The 21,202-nt window shown below is 41.3% G+C and overlaps 1 protein-coding gene across 1 annotated transcript in view; it reads left to right on the plus strand.

Annotated features, from left to right (window-relative positions):
- The first annotated feature begins 6,345 nt into the window (after positions 1-6,345).
- LOC117134631 (irregular chiasm C-roughest protein) overlaps positions 6,346-21,202 on the plus strand; it is a 67,517-nt gene continuing 52,660 nt past the window's right edge. The window contains 1 exon segment of the mRNA XM_017992223.1: positions 6,346-6,920. Coding sequence (XP_017847712.1) covers positions 6,821-6,920 — 100 coding nt within the window. The 5' untranslated portion in view covers positions 6,346-6,820.

Genomic DNA, 21,202 nt, shown 5'->3' on the forward strand with positions numbered 1-21,202 from the left:
CCAGAGAGATCGAAGACAAACAAACAGTCGACGACGACGACGATGACGACAACAAGTGCGCGCGTACAAAAGAAATGAGCTTCCAGCTAGGGGCGTTGACTGTCACAGCTCATTGAGGGGTGGGGGTTGGGGTTGTGGCTCAGTTGGCAATCGCATCAGTCGGTGCTGCTGCTGCTGCTCACTCAATGGCCCATAAATCGCTTGTCAACTATTCAAATGCAGACAATTGATTACAGCGATAAAGCTGAAGAGCCTTTTTACGTGAAATCGGTTAAGTCTGCTGCTGTCGCATCATTTGCCGTAGAATGGGGCTTCAGCTTTTCTAATGAGCGCAGCTGCTGCTGCTGCATGCAAATACCCATTTCATTAGATAGATGGCCTGCAAATGAAGTTGACCAAAGTGCGAACGGCACTTGAAGCGTCTATCTATTCAAGCTTTGGCTTTGGCTTTGGCTTTGGAGTCAAGTGCGCCATCGATTGCAACTGCTGCACCTGCTGCACTCTCGTCTCTGTGTCTGTGGCAACCACTTCAACTATTTGCGCGCCACAGCGCATATTTATTTACAGCTCAATAAATAAACACGATGCATGCGCTGGGTCTTAAAAAATAGAAAGAAGAAATAGCGACGTAGCTGAGTTCTCGTAAATTTGTTTAGGGTCAGTGGGTGGGCGCGTGGGCTGGCTCTGCTCGAAAGTCATTTAACACTTTGTATTTACTGCGCTGGCAACAGTTACATTAAAGGCTTAAAAGCCATTTACCATTTAACACTTACAAGCTCTAAGCCAAGCGCAGAGCGTAATGCAGGCAATAGAACTTAAGGCAACAACATATCATTGATTGGGCTGCCCAATGCACCAACCAACGGCAACGGCCACGTAGCTGCACCTAGAGCGCTTAATATGCAGCGCAGGCCACACATAGCCACATCAATTGTTACGGCTTTCGCTTTGGCTTTTATCCATTGCGGCAACAGTGCGTATGTGTGTTATGGCTTATGGCTTATGGCTATGCGTCTTCATCTTTTCTTTAGCTGCAAATTGTTGGCCATTCCACAGCTGACGTGACATGCAACTTAAGCTTAGCTCCACTATGTATGTGTGTGTGTGTGTGTGTGTTGCAGTCTTGCATATTGTAGTGGGCGCCTTGCTAATTGGCTGCGAAAGTTTGTGCCAACTGTCGTCCGACGCAAATTTGTTTGAACTTTGACAAAACACAATTCGCTTATGCGAGAGCCGAGCCGCAAACTCTATTAAAGTTCAGTGAGCCAAAAAGGAGGTTAGAGCACGCTTGGTCATGCACTTTATAAAGCGCAAGAGCCAATAATTTAAGCCACACACACACACACAAACAGACGGACACACAAAGTTCAAGTGAACTATGCCTGCCCTGCCTAAATGATGGCAAACGGAAATTTACTGCTGGCACGAACAACGAAATGCTGGCGTTAAGCTTCGAAAACAAAAAGGTAAAGGAGTTAACGCAGACATGCCCAAGAAGAAAATATGCACATTTCCACACTTAATAACAAAATATGCTGAACAAAATTATTTATATTTGACACACACACTCATACAAGCGAGCAAGCAAGCAAGCAAGCACATGTGCATGGTTGGAGTGAGAGGGGGGGGGAGAAATACTAAGCACATGTTTACATGCAAATTACATAAAGCAAACGTTGACGGGCAAACAAAACGCAAATTACATGCTGCATACTTTTAGGCTCAGTCAACGTTCCGTATCAAGTTGCAAAGTAAATTATATGTGTGTGTGAGTGAGTGTGCGTGTGTGCGAGAGAGTTGGGCTGTTTGGCAACTGAAGTGCTGAGACTTTTCTTCTACACTCATTTCCGCAGAAAAACGAACTGACGCCGCCACAGCGTCCAGACAATGTTGGGGCAGCAGCCACACCTACTTTGCATACACACGCTAAGTGTTTTTTATTTTGTTTATGCCGCTGCCTTTGCCACTGCCTTTGCCACTGCCACTGCCACTGCTGGTTACGTTGTTGGTTACGCCCCAGAGCAGCCGTCGCCGTAACGAAGACATGTAAACAAACTTATTTAACTGATTTCGCATGAAGCAACGAAAGAAAGAAGCGGCCGTCAAATTATCATCATCATCATCATGATGTTTTTAAAGCTCTCCTTGGGGCAGCCTTTGGGGGGCAGTTAACTCTTTTGCGCCGCATTGGCAAAAACCAAAATGCTGCACATCCTGGGGCAACACATTTACATTTTAACCCGCAAACTTCATTTGTGCCTGGCACTGACCTCAGCTCAACTTGCCTCTGACCACAGCTGTAAGTTGACTTTACTCTAGCTCCCTCTATCTGTCTCTGTTTGTCTGAAGTTGTGCACACAATCTTTGCATAATTTTGCCAGTCAGCCAGACTTGGCAACGCGCTGCAAAAAGTGCTAAGCGGCAAAATGGCAAATGTTATCAGCAGCAAAATAAGTAAAAGAAACAAGTTTTTTTCTGTTGCCTATAACAAGAAGAAGACCCATGACGACGACGACGACAGGGGTTTCATTAAATGTGGCTAGCAAAAATTTCCTTGCGGCTATCTCCGGATGAAGGCGCGGCAGGCAGGCTGAGCAGACTTGGAATTAGTCCACGTATTAGGCTTAGATAATCAGCCATGAAAATGGCAAACTTATGCAATCAAAAATTGCCTACAACCCGAGCATATTAAGTAGACAAACTTATGCCATTTCTTACAAAGGTGAGCTGAGCCTTGGCTCCTTAATTTCAGATAACAAAGTAATGATTGCTGCTTGCCAATCATCGCAGCGTGGAATGCTTTGAAATGAGAGAGCGCAGCGAAATGAGCAAAGCGTTCAGTACATGGGAGTGTGCGTGTGTGTGTGTGTGAGAGCTCAAAGGATAATTGAGACATGTAAACAATATACTCAAGCGCAATAAGAAAGGCAGAAATTAGAAAAAGAAATAAAGTTTATACATCAAAGGTCGTCAGCTTGCAATTAACACAAGTGGAGAGCCGCGTCTGACAGGTGCCAGAGTGCGGGCCACCACCACCATCAAAATATTAAAAACAAGCGCACCAACAACATAAGGGGAGGGGAGAAGTGGATGGGGGTGGCAAAGTGCCTCGTCCTGTATGTTCTGGCGCATATGCATACGCACGACAAAGCAGAATAATAAATTTCAATTCAGACGACGACGACGACGACGACATGACGTAGCTGACATTCACTGCCATGTTGATAAGAAGCTCGAACCCCCCAACTTCAGCCTACCCCAACCCCCACAAACTCCCCCGCTCTGCACTCCTCAGGCAGTGCATGCATGCATTTTACTTTTGCATAAAGTTGAGGCCGCACTTTCTGCCTCTCGGCTAGCTAAATACATATACATGCATATATGAGAAAAAAGGCTTTTTGCACACACACACATAGGCGAGCCAGTCGCGCATAAGCTTAAAGGGTTCTGGTTCTGGTTCTGGGGGCGAGCACTGGCCATGGACGTGCGCTGACTGTGAAAAGGAAATGCGCAACGCAGCCCAAAGGTGTCAAGCGGAAAATAAAGCATAATAATGGTCGTAGCTGTTTGCACTTTGTCTGCAACAAAGCCCTTCAGCCGTCGTCCTTTTTAGCTGCAGCTAAATATAAGAATAGCCTTTGCAGACGTACGACTTATTTAACTCGCACTGCCAGCCCAGCCCAACCTTATGCACATACCCGTACCCGTGTACACGTTTCGAAATGTGATGGCACAATAATGGCACTGAGTGACGCATTTTCCGGCCATGTGTGCGATCGCATTCAAGATTCTGACAGCCAGTCAGCCAGCCAGCCGTCTCTTGCCTTACCTTGCCTTGCCTTGCAGCCAGTTGAAGTTGAAGCATGAATCGCAAAAGTTTAAAATTAAAGCGAGTACTTTGAGCACATAATACTACAGGCCGAACTAATAAATTATGAAAATACAAAGTTACATCAAAGGGCATTGCAAATTGCGCTTAGCCCATCTCACTGTCTTACATGAGCAAATGAAAAACGAACAGCCAAGCGCACATGCTTCGAACGTGTGCACTGAAGATTAAATAAGACGTCTGCAATATGTTAATTAAAATAAAGCTGCAATTTAGATAAAAAAAAGTTGTAATGTGTGCATAGACTTACATTTATTAAAAAATTCGTAACTCAGTTCTTCAGTTCTTAACAATTATTTGACTTACGGAAAATTGCTATCTCTGATATTAGAACAGTCTTAAAAGGACTTCAACATATTCAATGTCACACTTGGCATCACAATTTTTAGCATTTTATATAAATTACTCAAAATATAACAAAGCTGTGAAATATTTTCAATTACTAACTATTTCGAACAATTGAAAAATAATGAGTGACTTAATTTATTAATATTTAATAGGCATACTTAGTATTTGTTAAAACAATAGCTTTCAATATTTTTAGAAGTATTAGATTTTCTTTTTTGATTTATTTAGCAACAAGTAACATAATTAGTACTTAAAAGTTAAAAGTTTAATTGCAATGTTTAGAACAGAGCTATCAGAGCTTTACAATATTCTATAATGATCAACATAAATTAAATTTCTCCTGTCCTAGATTTCATATCATGCTGAGCATATTGTGCTTTGTTTTAAGGACTGCACTGTGGTCTCAAAGTTGATTTTCTTGGCATAGAAACAATCTGATGCTTTCTGAGAGAAACAATTAGTTTTTGATAGTAACAGTTTTGGCCCCTTTTCAAAAAAAAAAAAAACTCACATGTTGCAGGTGATTAATACAAAGTGCGCGGTGCAATGGCGTCTTCCAACAATAAAAATTAAAAAAAAAAAAAAATACAAAATTCTAAAATATTGTACATAAAGTGCTTGCCAAACTTTAAGTGTCCAGCTTTATATTGGACTGTTGAAAAATAATTAATCTTAACAAATGGGCATTGCATTAATTATTGAAAATCTATTGATCTGCTGTCTGCATATCTATTCTACCCTGCAATGCAGCTTTTTTTAAAAGCAAAAGTAGTTATTTATTTAACCTGTTTTCTTCTACATTTATGTTAAAACACACCAAAGAGGGTATACAGCATTATTCACTTCCCATATTTTTAATCATCTACAAAAACGATAAGTGAATAGAATTTTGATATATTTTGTTTCTCTTTTTTCCATTGCAGGCTATACAAATTGCATGCGAGTAATTTAAAGATGTCCCAGGCGTGGAGCAATTGCAAGCCAGAGCAGCGACAAGTACCGAATCGAAGCTGCGTTTATAAGATACTTGTGTCCTAACTCAGACAGCTGAGGCCCGAGCACATTGCAGAACACACAATGAAGACTTGATGACAGCACTGGCAACACGAAGAACAAACTACAACAAACAATTGCTAAACTGATAGAAGAAATGAGCATGACATGCAAGAACAAACACAAGCAGCAACAATAATAACAATACAAACAATAACGGCAAAAGTAATTTGAATTTGTGCGAGCAACAGGACACGGCACTAAAGGCAAGAAAAAAAATATACAAGAGAGGAGAAGGAATTTATCTAGGAAGAGCGAAGAGATAAAAAAAAAGCGAACACACACATACATACACAAATGCATGTTGGCGCAATGCAAATTGTATACATATTCTGTTTGTGTGTGTGTGTGTGTGTGAGTTTGGATGCGCATGGGTGTGAAAGTGTATGCGTGTAAATAAATGCAATATAAAACGGCAACAGGACCAGCAACAGCAGCGCCAAACTGGGACTGGACTGCAAAAAGTGCAGTTAAGCGTGGAAATTGCATTAAAAATTGAGAGAAGCAAAAGCAACGTACACAAAACAAAGCCAAGAAAAAAGGCAGCGCAAAAAAAAACAAATAGGAGCGAAGCAGCGAATCCTTGGAGTTAACGAGCGCTAAAAAGCAACAAAAGTGTTACAGAGAGCGAGAGAGAGAGAGAGAGAGAGCGAGCGAAAAAAGAAAAATAAGCTAACGAAAGCGAGTAAAAAGTTTTGATTGAAAATTTTTATTGTGCTTTCATTTGGCTGCAGTTGCAAACAGAAACACAAATACAAATGCTACAGTTACAGTTACAATAACACGACTAACAACAATAAAACAAAAACAAAAACAAAAAAGCAACAGCCACGATAGACTCGATGGCAATTTGTTTGCCTGATGCGGTGACTGTGTAAATTTCTGATTAAAAACGCCAAACGAGCTGCAAATAAAAATTGTTATTGAAACTGCGAACAAATTATGGCCTGTGCCCAAAAAAAAAAAAGAGAACAGCAACAAAACTAACAAATAAATTGACGTGCATTGTAGCAAAAGATTTATTGTAAATTTGATTTCTGCTCTCGCTCGCTCTGTGCATAAAGTGTCAATCAAAAAATAATAATAATAAAAGCAACTAATTTTAACCAGCGAATCCAAAAGTGTGCTAATCGTTCTTTTTGTTTATATTTGCAGCAAAGTGTGTTCGCGTTTGTTATATTTTGTAATTAAATACTTTTCGTATATTTTTTTTTAAATGCGCGTTGCAACAAATCAAATTTTACATACATTATTTTCGGCACTAGCGCAACCTGAGCTTGAACAAGTGTAACTAGCGCAAATTGTCGTGTCGGTGCAATAAAAGTCAAGTGTGTGTACGGGCACTTAACCAACCAACAACGCCCCGTCCCGCCCCGCCCCGCCCGCTCCGCAGCCAGTCAGGCAACGTTAGACAGATAAGAGTGGTAGCTACTCACACACACACACACACCCGCACAGCGGCGTACAACGCGCGTTGACAAAGTAACGCATTGCGCGATAAAAGCCAAACAACTCTCGATAAACGACAAAATGAGCAGCAACTCGAGCAACTCGAGCAGGCGGAGCAGCAGCTACAAAGCGCTAGTGACGCAACTACTTGTGCTTATCAGCATCACATCAGGCTTGCCGGGTAAGTACCAAGCAAATGTTACGCTTTTACTTTTACTCCTCTTTCTTTTTGGCCAATAAACTTATCAGCAAACATGAAAGCACCGAAAAATTAGTACAAATATTTAGCGCGTTTCTTCCGCTGGCTGTTTTATGGTTTTGTCGTTGACACACACACACACGCTTACGCATACGCATACGTGTATGTGTATGTGTGTGTCGCTGTTGTCAGCAGTGACAACGCAGCTGTGGCATCGTCATAATGTTGTCAGCCAGTCGAAGAGGTTGAAGTTGGCTCTCCACTTGACATGACTTATAAATGACTTTCGATTAAGTTGTCACATTAGCATTAATCTCCACTCAAACTGGCCTCACCCTCACCCCACCCCCGCCCATGCGCAACGCGCAGGCCATAGAAGTTCAATCAAGTTGTCTGTGCGGCAAGCGTGTTAATGATCCATGCACTGATGACTTGCCTTCGATTATGACTTTGACGTCGTCCTGCGTACTGCGACGACGACTCTCAGCCTACTTATGCACAAGTCGATGGTGCTTAGCCCGAGCAGGTGGAACTGGGTCAACAGCAATGTTAATTGGCTGAGTGGCGCCTGCCTGGCTGCATAATTATTAAAGCTTTCAGCTTGAGTTATGTTGCAAATAACTTGCGATTCGATTAATTGTAGCATTTGCCCAAAATCATTGTCAAGTTCACAAAGCGTAAATGCGACGTGAAAATCACGTATACGCCATGTATACCAGCGACTTAGCTGCCGCACCTATTAGAGCATTGACGTATAATTTTATTTTTTTCGCCAGCAATGCGACTGAAATTTTTGTGCTTCAGTGATTTGAAAACATTTTCGCATTTCCTGCCAAACGACAGAAATTACAGCAGTTCTCGCTCTCTCTCTCTCTCTTGCTCGCTCTGCCTAGCGATTTGCTTTTTATCTTTTTATTGCGTTAGTCCAACACTGTGGCAATAAAAAACAATAAAATCAATGAATTCATGAACAACTAAAAAAGCCCAAAATAAACAGCTGGTCGGTCTTTTGTGTCAGTTGGTCTCACGGTTTCCACATTTCATATACATACATATATATATCTATGTTTGTATATACATTTTGTTCGCTTGTTTAATTTACGAAAAAATGTTGTATTTTTGTGATGAGAATGTCAGCATGTGTACAGTCTGTATGCATTGTATGTTGCTAGGCATACAATTATTTTGAATTTGGAAATGTTTTGTTGTAGAAAGTTCACGGGAATTGATGCTCAAACAAACAAGTTGTTGTTTTTTGCATTCGATTAGTTAGCTATGGAATTGATTTATCAATTGGCATTTACAATGTGAGCAGAATCGAATAGAATCAAAATTAAAAATAAGCTAAGTAGAGTGACACAGCGGGAGCCAGAGAATTGATATTATGTTTTAGACAGCAGCAAGTGGGCGACAAACAAAGAAAGTTCGAGAGAGCAGCAAAAAATCTTTACAAATCGTTGGGCGTATAAATACGACATTAAATTTTTATTGTAAACATCGCCCAGTTCAGTTCCGTTCAGCTGCCCAGCGATGGTGCAAAAAATGTTATGCCTTTCATATAGTTTATTATGCATGCAACACAATGCCAACAATAACAATCGATATGTAAGCCAAAAGTTAATGTATGGCAGCCATGGAAAGCGGCAAAACTTCCACAGCATACACAAGCAGCCAAGGTCGCTCCTCCTCCTTGTTGCTGCTGCTCCTGCTGCTGCTGTGGAGTAAAATCAAAGAGGAAATGTGCGAGAAACAACAATGAAATGAACAACTTTATATGCAGGATAATGCTTAAGTCATTATTACGCATACTTATGTGCTTGCCACACGTGTATATAACTGTATGTGTGTGTGTGTGTGTGAATAAATTTAAGTTGTACACTTAGCAAGGTGTTTGAGTTCATAAGCGATATTAATTTTAATATTTGCGCAAAAAGCATTCGGCCAGGATTAGGGGCAGAGGTTAGAGAGCTGCTGCCCGCATAAGCTTAGCAAAAAACAATAGACAAATTATGCGGGGCCCTGAAGCCGAAGCTGAAGCTGAAGCTTGCCAAACACACAACTTTTCAATTTAAAATGTTTGAGGCGTTGAGCGTAATAAAAGGCATAGAGATTATCAAGTGTGAAGCAGCAGCTCACATAACAAAATAGTTAAACACGAACAAGCAAACCCAATCAAACTTGCGCAAATACAGCGAGCATGCAACAATTATTTCAATAAAAAACATATATATATATAGACAGTAGCAATCGCTAGTATGAATAATTTCAATGCTTTAATTCGTTGCAGCCTACATTCAGTTTTTTGTGCTTGTTGTATAAACGCGATATATTATATGATAGCAAGAGCTGCAAGCATGCACGAAGAAAAAAATTATTCACAAATAATTGCCAATTTTATAATAAAAAATTGGCTAATCCTTTAGCGTTTCATTAAATATGAAATTGTCAGCCTTTTAATAGGTTTTACCATATTAATTTATTGGGCAGAAGTGAACCTCTCACCTAGCAGGCATTATTCGAATATATACCAAATATGAAATGCAAAAATTAATCAAACATTTACCTTTGAATAAAATTATATAAGAGAATTATTAAATAGATTTTTAGTTGAGTACTCTTGTGCTACAAATATAATTAATCGGATTGATGAGCGTATCATAAGCTTACGTGCACTTCAATTCAAGTCGCCTTTAATATTATTATTCTGCAGCTGCTATATTTAGAGTTAATCTTCTTTGAAATATTTTCAATAATTATAATGAAAATGTTTCGATTTTCTTTTCTGTGCAAAACTTTAAAATTGTGTATAAAATTGAGAAACATAGTTTTTAAAATAACTATTAAAAATTACATGCGTTCACATCTACAACAATATAGAATAAAATTCATGAACTAAATTTTTGCCATTATTCAACATAAATTATGATATTTTCGAAAATACTCGACTTTAATTTTGCAGAGACATGGAAGTAACTTTTGTGTTGAGCAGAGACAAAAGCTGTTTAGTAATTTAGGTTCTGGTATTAAATCTAGATAAGTCTCATTACTGGATATCTAACTACTTGCAACTATTGCTCAATGTCAATGAAGTGCTTAAAATACAATTAAATATTTCAAACTCTGCTTTAGCGATATAAATATAATATGCTCGACCATTAAATTGAGTTTCTTAAGACTTACAGCTGGTATTTGAATATGCAAAGCACTGAGTGCATCATTTCTTTCTGTGTATTCAAATGCTCACATATATTTTATGTATGTGTGTGAGTTCATTGTGGCACAACAAGAGCGGCGCATGGTTAATGGTGAAAGCAGCTGATTGCTTTGCGCCAAGTGGCAGCAGCCTAATTAAACAAGCAAACGATAAATGCGCTGCAAACTTTTCAAAGTTGTGTGTGTGTGTGTGTGGACTAATTGTCGTGGGAGTGGGTGGTTAAAACAGTTAAGAAAATAGTAAGCTTAGGCACGAAAAGCAATAGCAACGTAATTAATTTGCAACTGTTGTTAGCTGCACAAACTTGACCACATGCACTTACATTTCGGAGCAACATTTGTTTGGAAATGCAAAAAATGTTTAAGTATGCTTTAAGTGCCTCTGGGCTCGGTCACATTTACTCTCCAACAAATGCACAGATAAGGAATTTGTGGCCCAGTTATGCGAAGTGTAGTTCAACTGAGTGGCGTTATATGTCTGTTGCTTTTCGTTCCTGTTGCTGTTGTTGTTGTTGTTGTTGTTATTATTGTGTTAGCCTGGCCACAACAGCATTAGTCATTGTGCTAGTTGTGCTCTTGCCTTGTTGGTGGTTATGCTGAGAGCCTTCGTCAGAGCCTTCAGAGCACTTATTTATTATGCATGCATTTTAAATTGTAATTCCACCTTTTACCTTTACTTTACCTTAACTCTGGCTCTAGCTCTCGCTCTCACTCAGATGTTGGCTCAGTTGTAGCTTTGGGGCTTGCCCTAAGACCTGCTGATGAGCTTAGCCATATTGTTGGAATTTTTATAGCCTCAGAGACCATGACAGCCAACCTACCAACCCAGCACTGAGCTGAGAGCTTGTCAACAGTCGCTCCCGAAAAATCAAACAACTCAAAGCTAAAGTTTGACTGGCATTAAATTTAATTGCCGGCAATTGTTTAAGTTGATAGCATGCACTTGACACTTGCATTGCAATGCAGAATTTACTTGATTGCCACTTTTATTATTTGCAGCTGCAGAGTTTGGAATTAAAATGCTTGAATTAGTCTGCAGTTCACAGCATATGAATTATGATTTCTCTATTCTACTGTCGGAGCAGAGCTTAAGGCGATTAGTAAAAATCTAAGCTGAGCATTTGTTTCGTTAAAATTCCAACAATTTGTGGGCAAGAAATGTTAAACTGCTTAGCTCAGGCATAAAGAGCACAAAAAGCAAATTGAATATGTTGCTTTGCCATGACAACAACGACGACGACGACGACGCAACAGTCAGCAGCAGCTTATTGTTGTTGCATGCGGCATGTGTGGCGAGTGGCAAGTAAAAGAGACTTGCCACTTGCTTGTCGGCCGTTACATTGATGATAAAGATAATGGCCATTCGAACAAATAGCCAAAGCTGTTTTTCAACACTCCAACCCACCGACCAGACCAGACCAGACCAGACCAAAGTGGCAGTAAAGTCAAGCAAACAAAATCCATAGTCGTTTGTTTGTTATTTGCAGCAGTTGCTCAACCCACACACACGCACACACACATGCACACATATGGCAAATCCTTTTGGGTCAGAAACTTTTGAAATACGCAATTCCCCTGACTTTGAGGCATCATCTGAAAGGCTTTAAGCACATGGATATTCCCTGTTAAATAATGGTACGGGCTGAGGGCTTAAATGCCGCTCAGCTGAACATGATTATAAATAAGCTGCTGCTGCTGCTGCTGCTTCTGCAGGCAGGCGGCGCCGCAAGCACAAAGCTGATGGATACTCGGGTTTTAATTTGCATCAACGTTTGTCAGGTTAAATGTTCGGAGCACACAGTTTAACAAAGTTTTCTCAAATAATGGCGCTTAAAGCAAATGCAAGGCAGCAGCAGCAGCAGCTCTCAGTTAAGCTTTATTGCTGAGCTCTCCTGCTCTGAGTGCTGAGTAGGCTGCTAAGGTTGTTGCTTCGTAATTGAAAATAGATTAAAGTTTTTCATTTGATCTGTTTGCCATTTACAGCTATTTTCACTCAACCGTGGCATGCAAACTATTTGGAACTCGTCGAAAGCTGAAAGTTAGCCAGCGAACCACATAAAAGTGCGAGCCACTAGTCAGTGTGAGTGGCTCCCCCAAAAACAAGATTATTGCAACGCTACGCGCACGCGGTTTGCGGCAATTGTAACGCTCCCTTGTGGGTCGCTCAGTCGCTTGGTCGCTTGGTCGCTTGGTCGCTGAAGCAGATAGTAAAATTAATGACGCCATGCTATTTTGCTGAAGTTTGCGTTTCGCTCACCGCAAGCGCAACCGCACCGCACTGTACCGCACATAAAGCCGAAAGGCAAAACAAAGTTTGCTACGTCGAGTGTCGTTTCGTTTCATAAAACGGGCGGCCCAAAATCGATAAGCGAGAGGGCCAAGCGTCGAGTCACGTCAAAGCGAAAACATATAAATCACGAAATCTTGTAACAGTGGACAGATCCCCAAGCAGCATATCGACGGAAACTGTCACCGTTTCGGCTGCTTGACCAACACCAGACAGCTGCGACAATATATTGGCTACTGCTGTGTGTGTTTATGTGTTTCTATACTAACGAGTCTATGTGTTGTTGTTGTTGCTGCTGCTGCTGCTGCTGTTATGTCAAGCTATCAAATGAATTATTTACGACCCCGTTAGGCAAACAATCTAACCTGAGATCAGAGTGTAACAAACACAGCTCGCAGGCTCTACAAATTGAGCAAGTTTAAAGCTCAAATTGACGCACTCGAATTTCAACCACAAAAGTATGCTACACTTTTTTGTGCTGCTGCTGCTGAGGCGCTCTAATCTCAGTTTAAATTCTCTCCTATAGCCAAATTTAGACATCAGGCAGTTGCTTACGCAACCTGCCGCACATTAATTTATTTACATGACAAGCGTCTGTGGTCTCCAGAGCATCAGCTTAGAGTAAAAGTATATCAAAGCTGGAAAAACATTGAAAGCCAGCAGACGCCAACATATGCCATTGGCCAAATGCCAACCACAAAAAGCTACCGCAATTTGGAACAGCAGCAAGCAGAGCGAATTCTTTTTTGCTTTTGTTATTTTTATTTTTCTTCGCACGGTGAAGTTGAGTTGTGAGTTATGCAGTGCGGGCTTTAAGGCGAAGCGATGCGCTGGGCTTGGGGTGGGGCGAGGTAAATGCGAGTTAAGCGCAAGCTCACATACAATAATTTTCAATTTAAAGGTAATTTGAGCCAAACACACTCGCGTATAAACGCAATACAGCTAAAGCCGTCAGCAGCATTTTGGCCATAATTTAACTTACAACAACTTTCAATAAGACGACACAGCTACTCGACGTTTCAGCCACAAGACTGCGGCAAATTACACACATCTGTGTGTGTGTGTGTGAAAAGTGTGTGTGTGTGTGCACTTAATTTTTTGCGCAAGTCCAAAGTGGATTTAGACATAAATGGGAATGTGCCACACAAGCGCGAAATTAAATGCAGTAGCTGCTGCTTTCGCTGGCTCTAACACACTTTTGTCATGCCAAGCGCTAGGAGCTTACAAATGCTGTAGCTTGGTCGTGGTTAGAGCATTTAGCTGGCGGCTAGCCGAGCCACCTGAGTTGCCAACTAACGTATGCGCCACAAAGTCAACAAGCCACATGGCTGGCAGCTCGAAAAGGGATTTGGTTAAGGTTGTAGTGTTGGCTCTGGTGCTGGCGCTGGCGCTGGCGTTGGCATTGGCCGTTTTGCTGCAGAGATTTTCAGCAACCGCAATTCATATTTTACATTGCTTATGACCATAAAAGACGAAAGCCACGAAGTAAACTGCTGGAACTAGCGCAAGAAAATTACGCAAGCGCAAGCGGGTGGACTGGGGGCGGTTGCGAGGGTTCGGGTTCGGGTTCGGGTTTGGCTTTAACACCAAAAAGGGTGTAAGAAAGCCTTAACCTGACTTCACTTGACTCTTACACTATTTGCTGTGGCGCTTGCCACGCGACCTGCCGCCTGCCGCCTGCACTAAGCTTGCTGCAAAGTGTTTGCAAAGCAATTTCCGTTTCCTGTTTAGCACTGAGTGGCAGTTGGCTTCGATGCCTTGCAATTGCAGCAAGTGTTGAACTGCAAACTTTTAAGTAACTGATATGCGAATAAAATGCGAAATTAAGCAAAATTCAGTGTGTGCCACATACGTTTGCATGCCTCAAATTCAAATTCGCTTGCAACATTGATCGGATTAGGGAATGAAGTGGAGCTAAGCTATAAAGCCGCTGCCAGAAAACTTTTGCACAAACTTTGCAGCTGCATTTAATGCAATACATGCGCTCCAAATGAAATACATCTCGCTCAGTTAATTTCAAGGATGCAAGCGTATCCTCCAAGACAGACGCTGCGTGTTTTCCCAGCTGTTACTGCAACAACCCAAAAGTTATGCTCACTTACTGTCTGTGCGTGTGTGTGTGTGTGTGTGTGTTCGCTTGGGCTGATATTTTTGGAGCTTGTTGTGCAAATCGACAGCGCAGCTAATCAAAACTTAATCAACAACATCAAAAAGTCGTTTGGCGCAAACTTTTCCAGCCAAAAACATGGCTGTAAACGAGGCCAAGAGCCAACTGCTGGCTACGAGCTACGAACTATATGTGTGTATGTGTGTGTGTATATTCAATGATTACATAAATAGTCAAAGGTCGTGGCTAAAACGCTGCCATATGCAGGCCTCGATTGTACTTGATGTCGGGCGCAGTGGAACTCTCTATAAAGTATACAGTTAATTTCATTATATGCGCCACACAGAAAGTAATTATAATAATCCGCAAAAAAAGTAATGAAAAGAGAGAAACGACAAACGACATGAAAACAAAGAACTATTAACTCATAACTATTAACAGCAACAGCAATGGCAACGGCAACGGCAGCAGCAGCAGCAACTACAATAATAATAAGCGGCAACAGCTCGTAAACAACAACAAAACTTATAATGGACACATGTACAAGGCAGGGCAAGCACACACACACACACACACACATACACACATGCATACACTTACAAGGACTGCCCCGCTTACGTGTAGCCCCGGGCTCATTATCCTTTTTAATAAAGCTTATCAATGGCAGGACATGCGAGCTGCCAGCAGCAGCCAGTGCCACTGGCCGACGGCTCATCCCACCTTCCTCCTCCTCCTTCGCTGCTGCTGTTGCTGCTGCTAGCTGGCAGCTTGCTCTACGGTTTGGCAGCAGTGACAAGAACAATGAACACAACTACAACGACGTTGACAGCGACACCGATAACAACAACAACAACAGCAACAACAACAACAACTACAATAGCGACAACAACAACTGCCACAAGACAGCAAACGCTGCGTACGACAAACAGTAAATTCAGAGGTAATTTATTACAACGACACCTGTAATTACCAACACAGCGGCTGCGCCACACACAACACCACAAAATATATAAATATACTATACCAATATGTTTGTATGTATGTAGCTAATAAACAAGCCCGCACTTACATACATATTTTATTACTATATTTATGTGCCTACAAGCTCATGGTCTATATAAAGTCAATGTAAGAAGTTTGAACGTTTTTGTTAGCAATTTAGCTACGATGACAAAAAAAAGATATCAGAACAAACTTATCTTATAGTCAAAACTTATGACTATTATAATAAATTTATGAAATTGGTCTAGATAAAGATAAAAAGAAAATAAAAACAGATGTGTAGGGTTTGGTTCTGTAAATATTGTTTATTCTTTATTGTATTGATAAGCTTATATTGAATTAAATTCAAGTATTCTTGAATTTTCTTATCCTTCGCTTTCATTGCTTTAATTCCACGCGCGACTTCCTGCTACTAATTCTCATACAGCTGCTGCATTTTATTCTATATTAAGCTACTAGTTTATATATCGATCTCCGTTTGCTATGCCATTTTAAGCTCAGCCATTGATCTCAGCTTTTCCAGCTCTAACTAAATATATTTATTTATTTAATTGAATTTCTAACAATATTTCACAAGCTCGTTTTATAGTTTCTAATTTATATAAAATGCAAATTGCAAGTTCTACACTCACATATTTCTTTCTTTTGGCACAAAATTTTAATCAAGTGCCATAAATTCTTTCTTTCATACATTTTATAAAGTAAACAAATGCATGGAATTTTATTCAGTTAGATAAAATTCAAAATTCATAAGCCAATATGAAATGCATTGCCTTAAGCCAACAGCAATCGCTGCTTAGCTTGACACTAGGCGACACACACACACACAGAGACACACATACACTGACATTCTAGCTAGTATATCTGCATATATTGGTACAGGCTTAAAGGCTTGTTCAATTTTTGGCCCCAGCAACACTTTTAATCTGGTTGGGTCACCAGCAAGTGTTTGCTCATGCATTTCTATATATACGTATATATGATATTTATGCGCATGTAGTAGTTATGCTTGCCTGCCTGGCAGCGACTGTAAGTGAACTGACTGTAGTCAGTGTTGGTTTTGCCCTTGCGCTATCCTTGCTGCTGCTGCTGCTCCTCGGTTCGTGACTAGTTGGTATTTTGTGGTCGCCAGAACAGCATGTAAATGCTACAAACAACTTGCAACGCACACACACACACACACGCAGAGAGTGAAAGAGTGAGAGAGACAGTGAGAGCGTTTGGCTATCGTAGCTACGCGTAGTTGTACCTTTGGCTCTATCGCGTGCCTCACATTCCCTCTCCCTGGCGTTGATTGATGTTCTTTTGCTGGTGCCTGACGCGGTCTCTACTTTTATTGCTGGCAGCGTTTTTGTTTAGTTTTTTAGTCTGACGCTTTACTCCACTTTTTGTATTTTGACATTGTTTATGGCAGCGAGTCGACAGTGTTGTCTCCTCCAAGGCGAACAGAGCAGAGACTTACATGCTGTTTGCTGTTTGTTGTTCTTGTGCCATTTGTTGTGCTGCCAGTTGTAATCGCATACGTCAAAATTATGCACGTTCACTTTGAAATGACGCGTCGCTGTCCATGTCCCTGTCAGATATGAGCAGCAGTTGCTCAGTTTGAAATGAATGTGGATTTGAGAATTTAAGGCCAAAGCCGTAGACTTAGCACAGATTTAACTCGCCTCACCTGACGCGCAGACACAGACACTACACACACACACACTGACGCATATATTTAAATATATATATATATATAATATATAGTATGTATGGCTGCCTAGTAGGACATGTATGGATATTTTTTTAATTACATTAAAACGTGCTGGGGAGACGCAGCTTCAGCTTCTGCATGGAGGTCACTTAGGCTAACGAACGCAACACCCAACACCCAACACCCAACACCCATGCAGCGTATGTGTGGCATCAACCACCCGGTGGCGGTGGCTCGACTGCCGGTGTGGGTCACACATGTGGCGTAAGGTCTGCAAAAAGTACTGACACACTAATCCGATTAGTTTTGGCTGACAGTTTCTCTCTACTGAGAAGCGCTGACTACGTAACGGGCTCAGTTCTGATTGTGCTTGCTACTTTTGTTGCAGGCGGCAAGCTCTAAGCTTCTTTCATTCTCTCCCAACGTTTCCATTCATTTTATTCAAATGTGACAGCCCTCGACAACGACAACGACAACTCGACTCGACTAGGCTGCCAAAAAAAAAACAACAAGCGAAAAAGTGCACTAATTAAAAGCAGCGTAAAGCGTAAAGCGTTGAGCGTTGAAATTCTTTTGACAACAGTCAACAAAAGTTGCCGCCATTAAGCAGGTGCAACGCATATTGGCTTACGCTCTCGCTCTCGCTCTACTTGAACAGCTTTAGCTAATGCCTCAATGTAATTTTTATTAGCGCATTTAAAACGCAATTTTAAGCGTGCCGAGTCGAGGCTCGCTCGAGGCTTGGGGCTAGGCATTTTTATCACATCATATTTTATTTTAACGGCAATAAAGCGTAATTTAATGAGCCTATAAAACGAAAATACATTACCTGCGTACCCAACTGTCAGCATAGCTCATTTTGATGTCCCTGAATTAAATGTATTCAATGCTGCTGCCGCTGCTGCTGAGATTTGCTGCTATTGTGGCCAGGCTTAGGACCTGGCTGGCATTTATTAACCGTATGCGTTGTCGCTTACACACAATTTCCATGCACTGCAAGAAAATCATAATATAGTTAGCCAAGACTATCAGCTAGCAGCTCATGTTGATGGCTTATAGTCTGCACACGATTTATGCTTTATTGGCATTAAAAAGCTCATTTCAGCGCAATTTCGTAGAGTTGATTTTTCTATTTTTTCTATTTGGCTAGCACGTACCAGAACGTAACTCCTATGCTAGAGTTCAGTGCCTGACATTGACTTGTATTTAAATGATTTTCACTGCGAATGCCTTTGCTATTACTTAACCATGCCATGCCATGCCATGCCAGCCAGGCAGGCAAGCTGAATATCCTTGAATGCCAATAGACTGCTGCTGCTGCTGCTGGCTGCCGACTGCCGCTTCCAACGCTGTTTCATTCATGTTGCCATAATACTAACATTGTTGCCTGACGCTGACTAGAATTGGACTGGGGCTCAGGCGAAGGAATGAGCAAGACAGGCGAGCAGCGAGCAGCAGGACCTGCAGCAATTGCTCCTGCTCCAGCTACTGCTTGAAAGCCTTTGCTCTCTGGCTCTGCTACGCTTTTAGTTGCTTGTTTTCGACTGACAGCCATTGTGTATGTTGTTGTCTGAGCTGTCTTGAATGCAACTTGTAATAAATATTGCATTCTGCTTGGCCCCTCCCCCTTCCCGCTTCCCTTCTATCTAGATACATGTATGTCCTTCGCCTTCGTTTTCGTTTTCGCTTTGCCTGCCTGCCTGCCACTATAAATATTTGTTAGCCGTTTATTTTGCTATTGCCGATTTGTGATATTTGTTGGAAAATATTATTATAGTGCCAGGAAATTTACATTTGTCAATGCCCTCCCCCCGCCCCAATGGGTGTGAGCAATGAAGTGTGACGAAATTTTGTTATAGAATAAGAATAATGCAAGTTTATTTATTTGAGCACTGGAATTATCCAGAGAGTTGAGCTCAGCGCTGCGCTGCATTCGCTTGAATTGAATATTAATTTCGTTAGGTATGCTGCTTATTTGCATTAATGAGCGCATGCTAATTATGATTGACGAGGGCGAATGATAAATGCATTGCCATATCAATTCACTGGCATATCCTCCGGCTATTTCGACTTCTAGTGCATATATTTTGGCTAAAATCGATTAAATTGGCAGCTCGAAACATCTATCGGATATCCTGCAACGAGAAAATGAGCACAAATTCTCGCAGGACAATAAATAATGAGGCCAGACTCACACTCCACACAAAGCCAAGTACAAATACAAATCAATGTTTCAATGTGTGTGTGTGTGTACGTGTGTGTTTTGTTTGCTTTGGGGAAAAGAGAGCAAAGAATTGCCGCAAATAAATTTTTAATTAACCCAAATTTTGAAAACTAATAAAATGACACAATAGCCGCGCAGTAACAACAATAAACCGTTTTACGTTGAATTCAGCATAAATAATTCACTGTAAACACACACACCACACATACTGTAACTGCAGCTGGCGACAGCCAGCCGTAGTGTGTGTTGTGTTTGTAGATTGTACATTGTTTGTTTAACGCACACAAAATGATTTGACGCCGCCGGACAACACACATTGTTATTATGCAATTACAACAGCCGCAGCAGCAGCGACAGCAGCAGCGGCAGCAACAGCCACGACGACAACAAGGGCCAAAAGTTAATGCACTGCGTAATTATTAAAATGCTGTTGTGTGTTGTCCTCGCCCCAAACAGAACAGAACAGAGCAGACCAGTAGCAGGGGCTATGTATGTTGTGTATATTACATCATGTGCACACAGGTGTCCCCTCCCACTCACTCTCGACCACACCATTAACAAAAAAAATATTTGCGGACAGGAGTTGAAAACAGTTGCTTATGGCAAAAAGAGCTGATAAGCTATTAATAGTAGAAGTCAAGACTTAAAGTGAAGCGATTAACTTATGTAAATTGCGCATACGTCATGTAAGCCCATGTAGATTTAAATAAATGCAAATGAAGATGAAATTGATTCAAGCACAGCGTGCGAGGGCAGCGTGCGAAAAGTCAAAAGTAAAAACAGCAATCGTAATATAAGAGCAACAACAACAACAACATCGTTAATAATATGTATGGCAAGTAAGTAAGCGCATACAAAGCGCAAAGCTCAAAAGAAGCCAGCCATAAAGCAGGCACACACACATGCGAAAACACACGCATACATTGAGTGCGATTAAGTTTACGAGCGCTAAGAGCCGCGCGTCTGTACGTAACGAACCAAGAGGCACCCACGTCTACGTCGAGGCCAACAAAAGGTATAAATAACATGCAGACGTGTATGCGTGTGTATGTTAGTGTGTGTTGCTTTGTGTATACACTGTGGTTGGGTATCTGTGTCCGAGTAATTAAGCAAAGTACAATTTGGTACCATTAAGTAATTTCACTTCATTCATTGACTCTAGCAGCAGCAGCAGCAGCAGCCTGACTGACTCACTGACTCACTAAACGCGTCTGTCCAACCATCTATGCCATCAGCTCTACCCTTGCTGTTGTTGTTGTTAATTTATCGCCGGGGCAAAATGGGTTTGCTGACCAGCACATAGCTTTGGCTTGCGGCACACACTGCGTATGCGCTATATATGTTACTATTCAGAAAGAAACGGCATTCTATGCTCTGCTGCAACTGTTCTTTATTCTCGCATAAATATGCATGTTTATTTCGGCAAAGCAGCAAATGTGCGCCACCTGTGCTGAGCGCTGAAGTCTGTGCCAGCGTCTGAGATACGATTGCTGTTAGTTGCTAAATGAATGTTGCTGCCTGGGCTACATTAGTTTATTTCGAGCTCATTAATGTCAGTTTAATGGCGCTCGCTGCGTAGTTAAAAGCAGTTTGCTTTGCTACCGACTGATTAATCGCTCAGCTGCCTGCCATAGAAAATCTACAAAATATAATCAAATACATAAATCAAGTGTCAGCAAAAATCTTGGCAGCCAGCAAACTGCTGCTAAAGCAAAAGTCTTGTATTGCTTTCTAA

This window comes from Drosophila busckii, chromosome 3R (assembly GCF_011750605.1).
Source record: "Drosophila busckii strain San Diego stock center, stock number 13000-0081.31 chromosome 3R, ASM1175060v1, whole genome shotgun sequence".
In the NCBI taxonomy this organism is placed as follows: Eukaryota; Metazoa; Arthropoda; class Insecta; order Diptera; family Drosophilidae; genus Drosophila; species Drosophila busckii.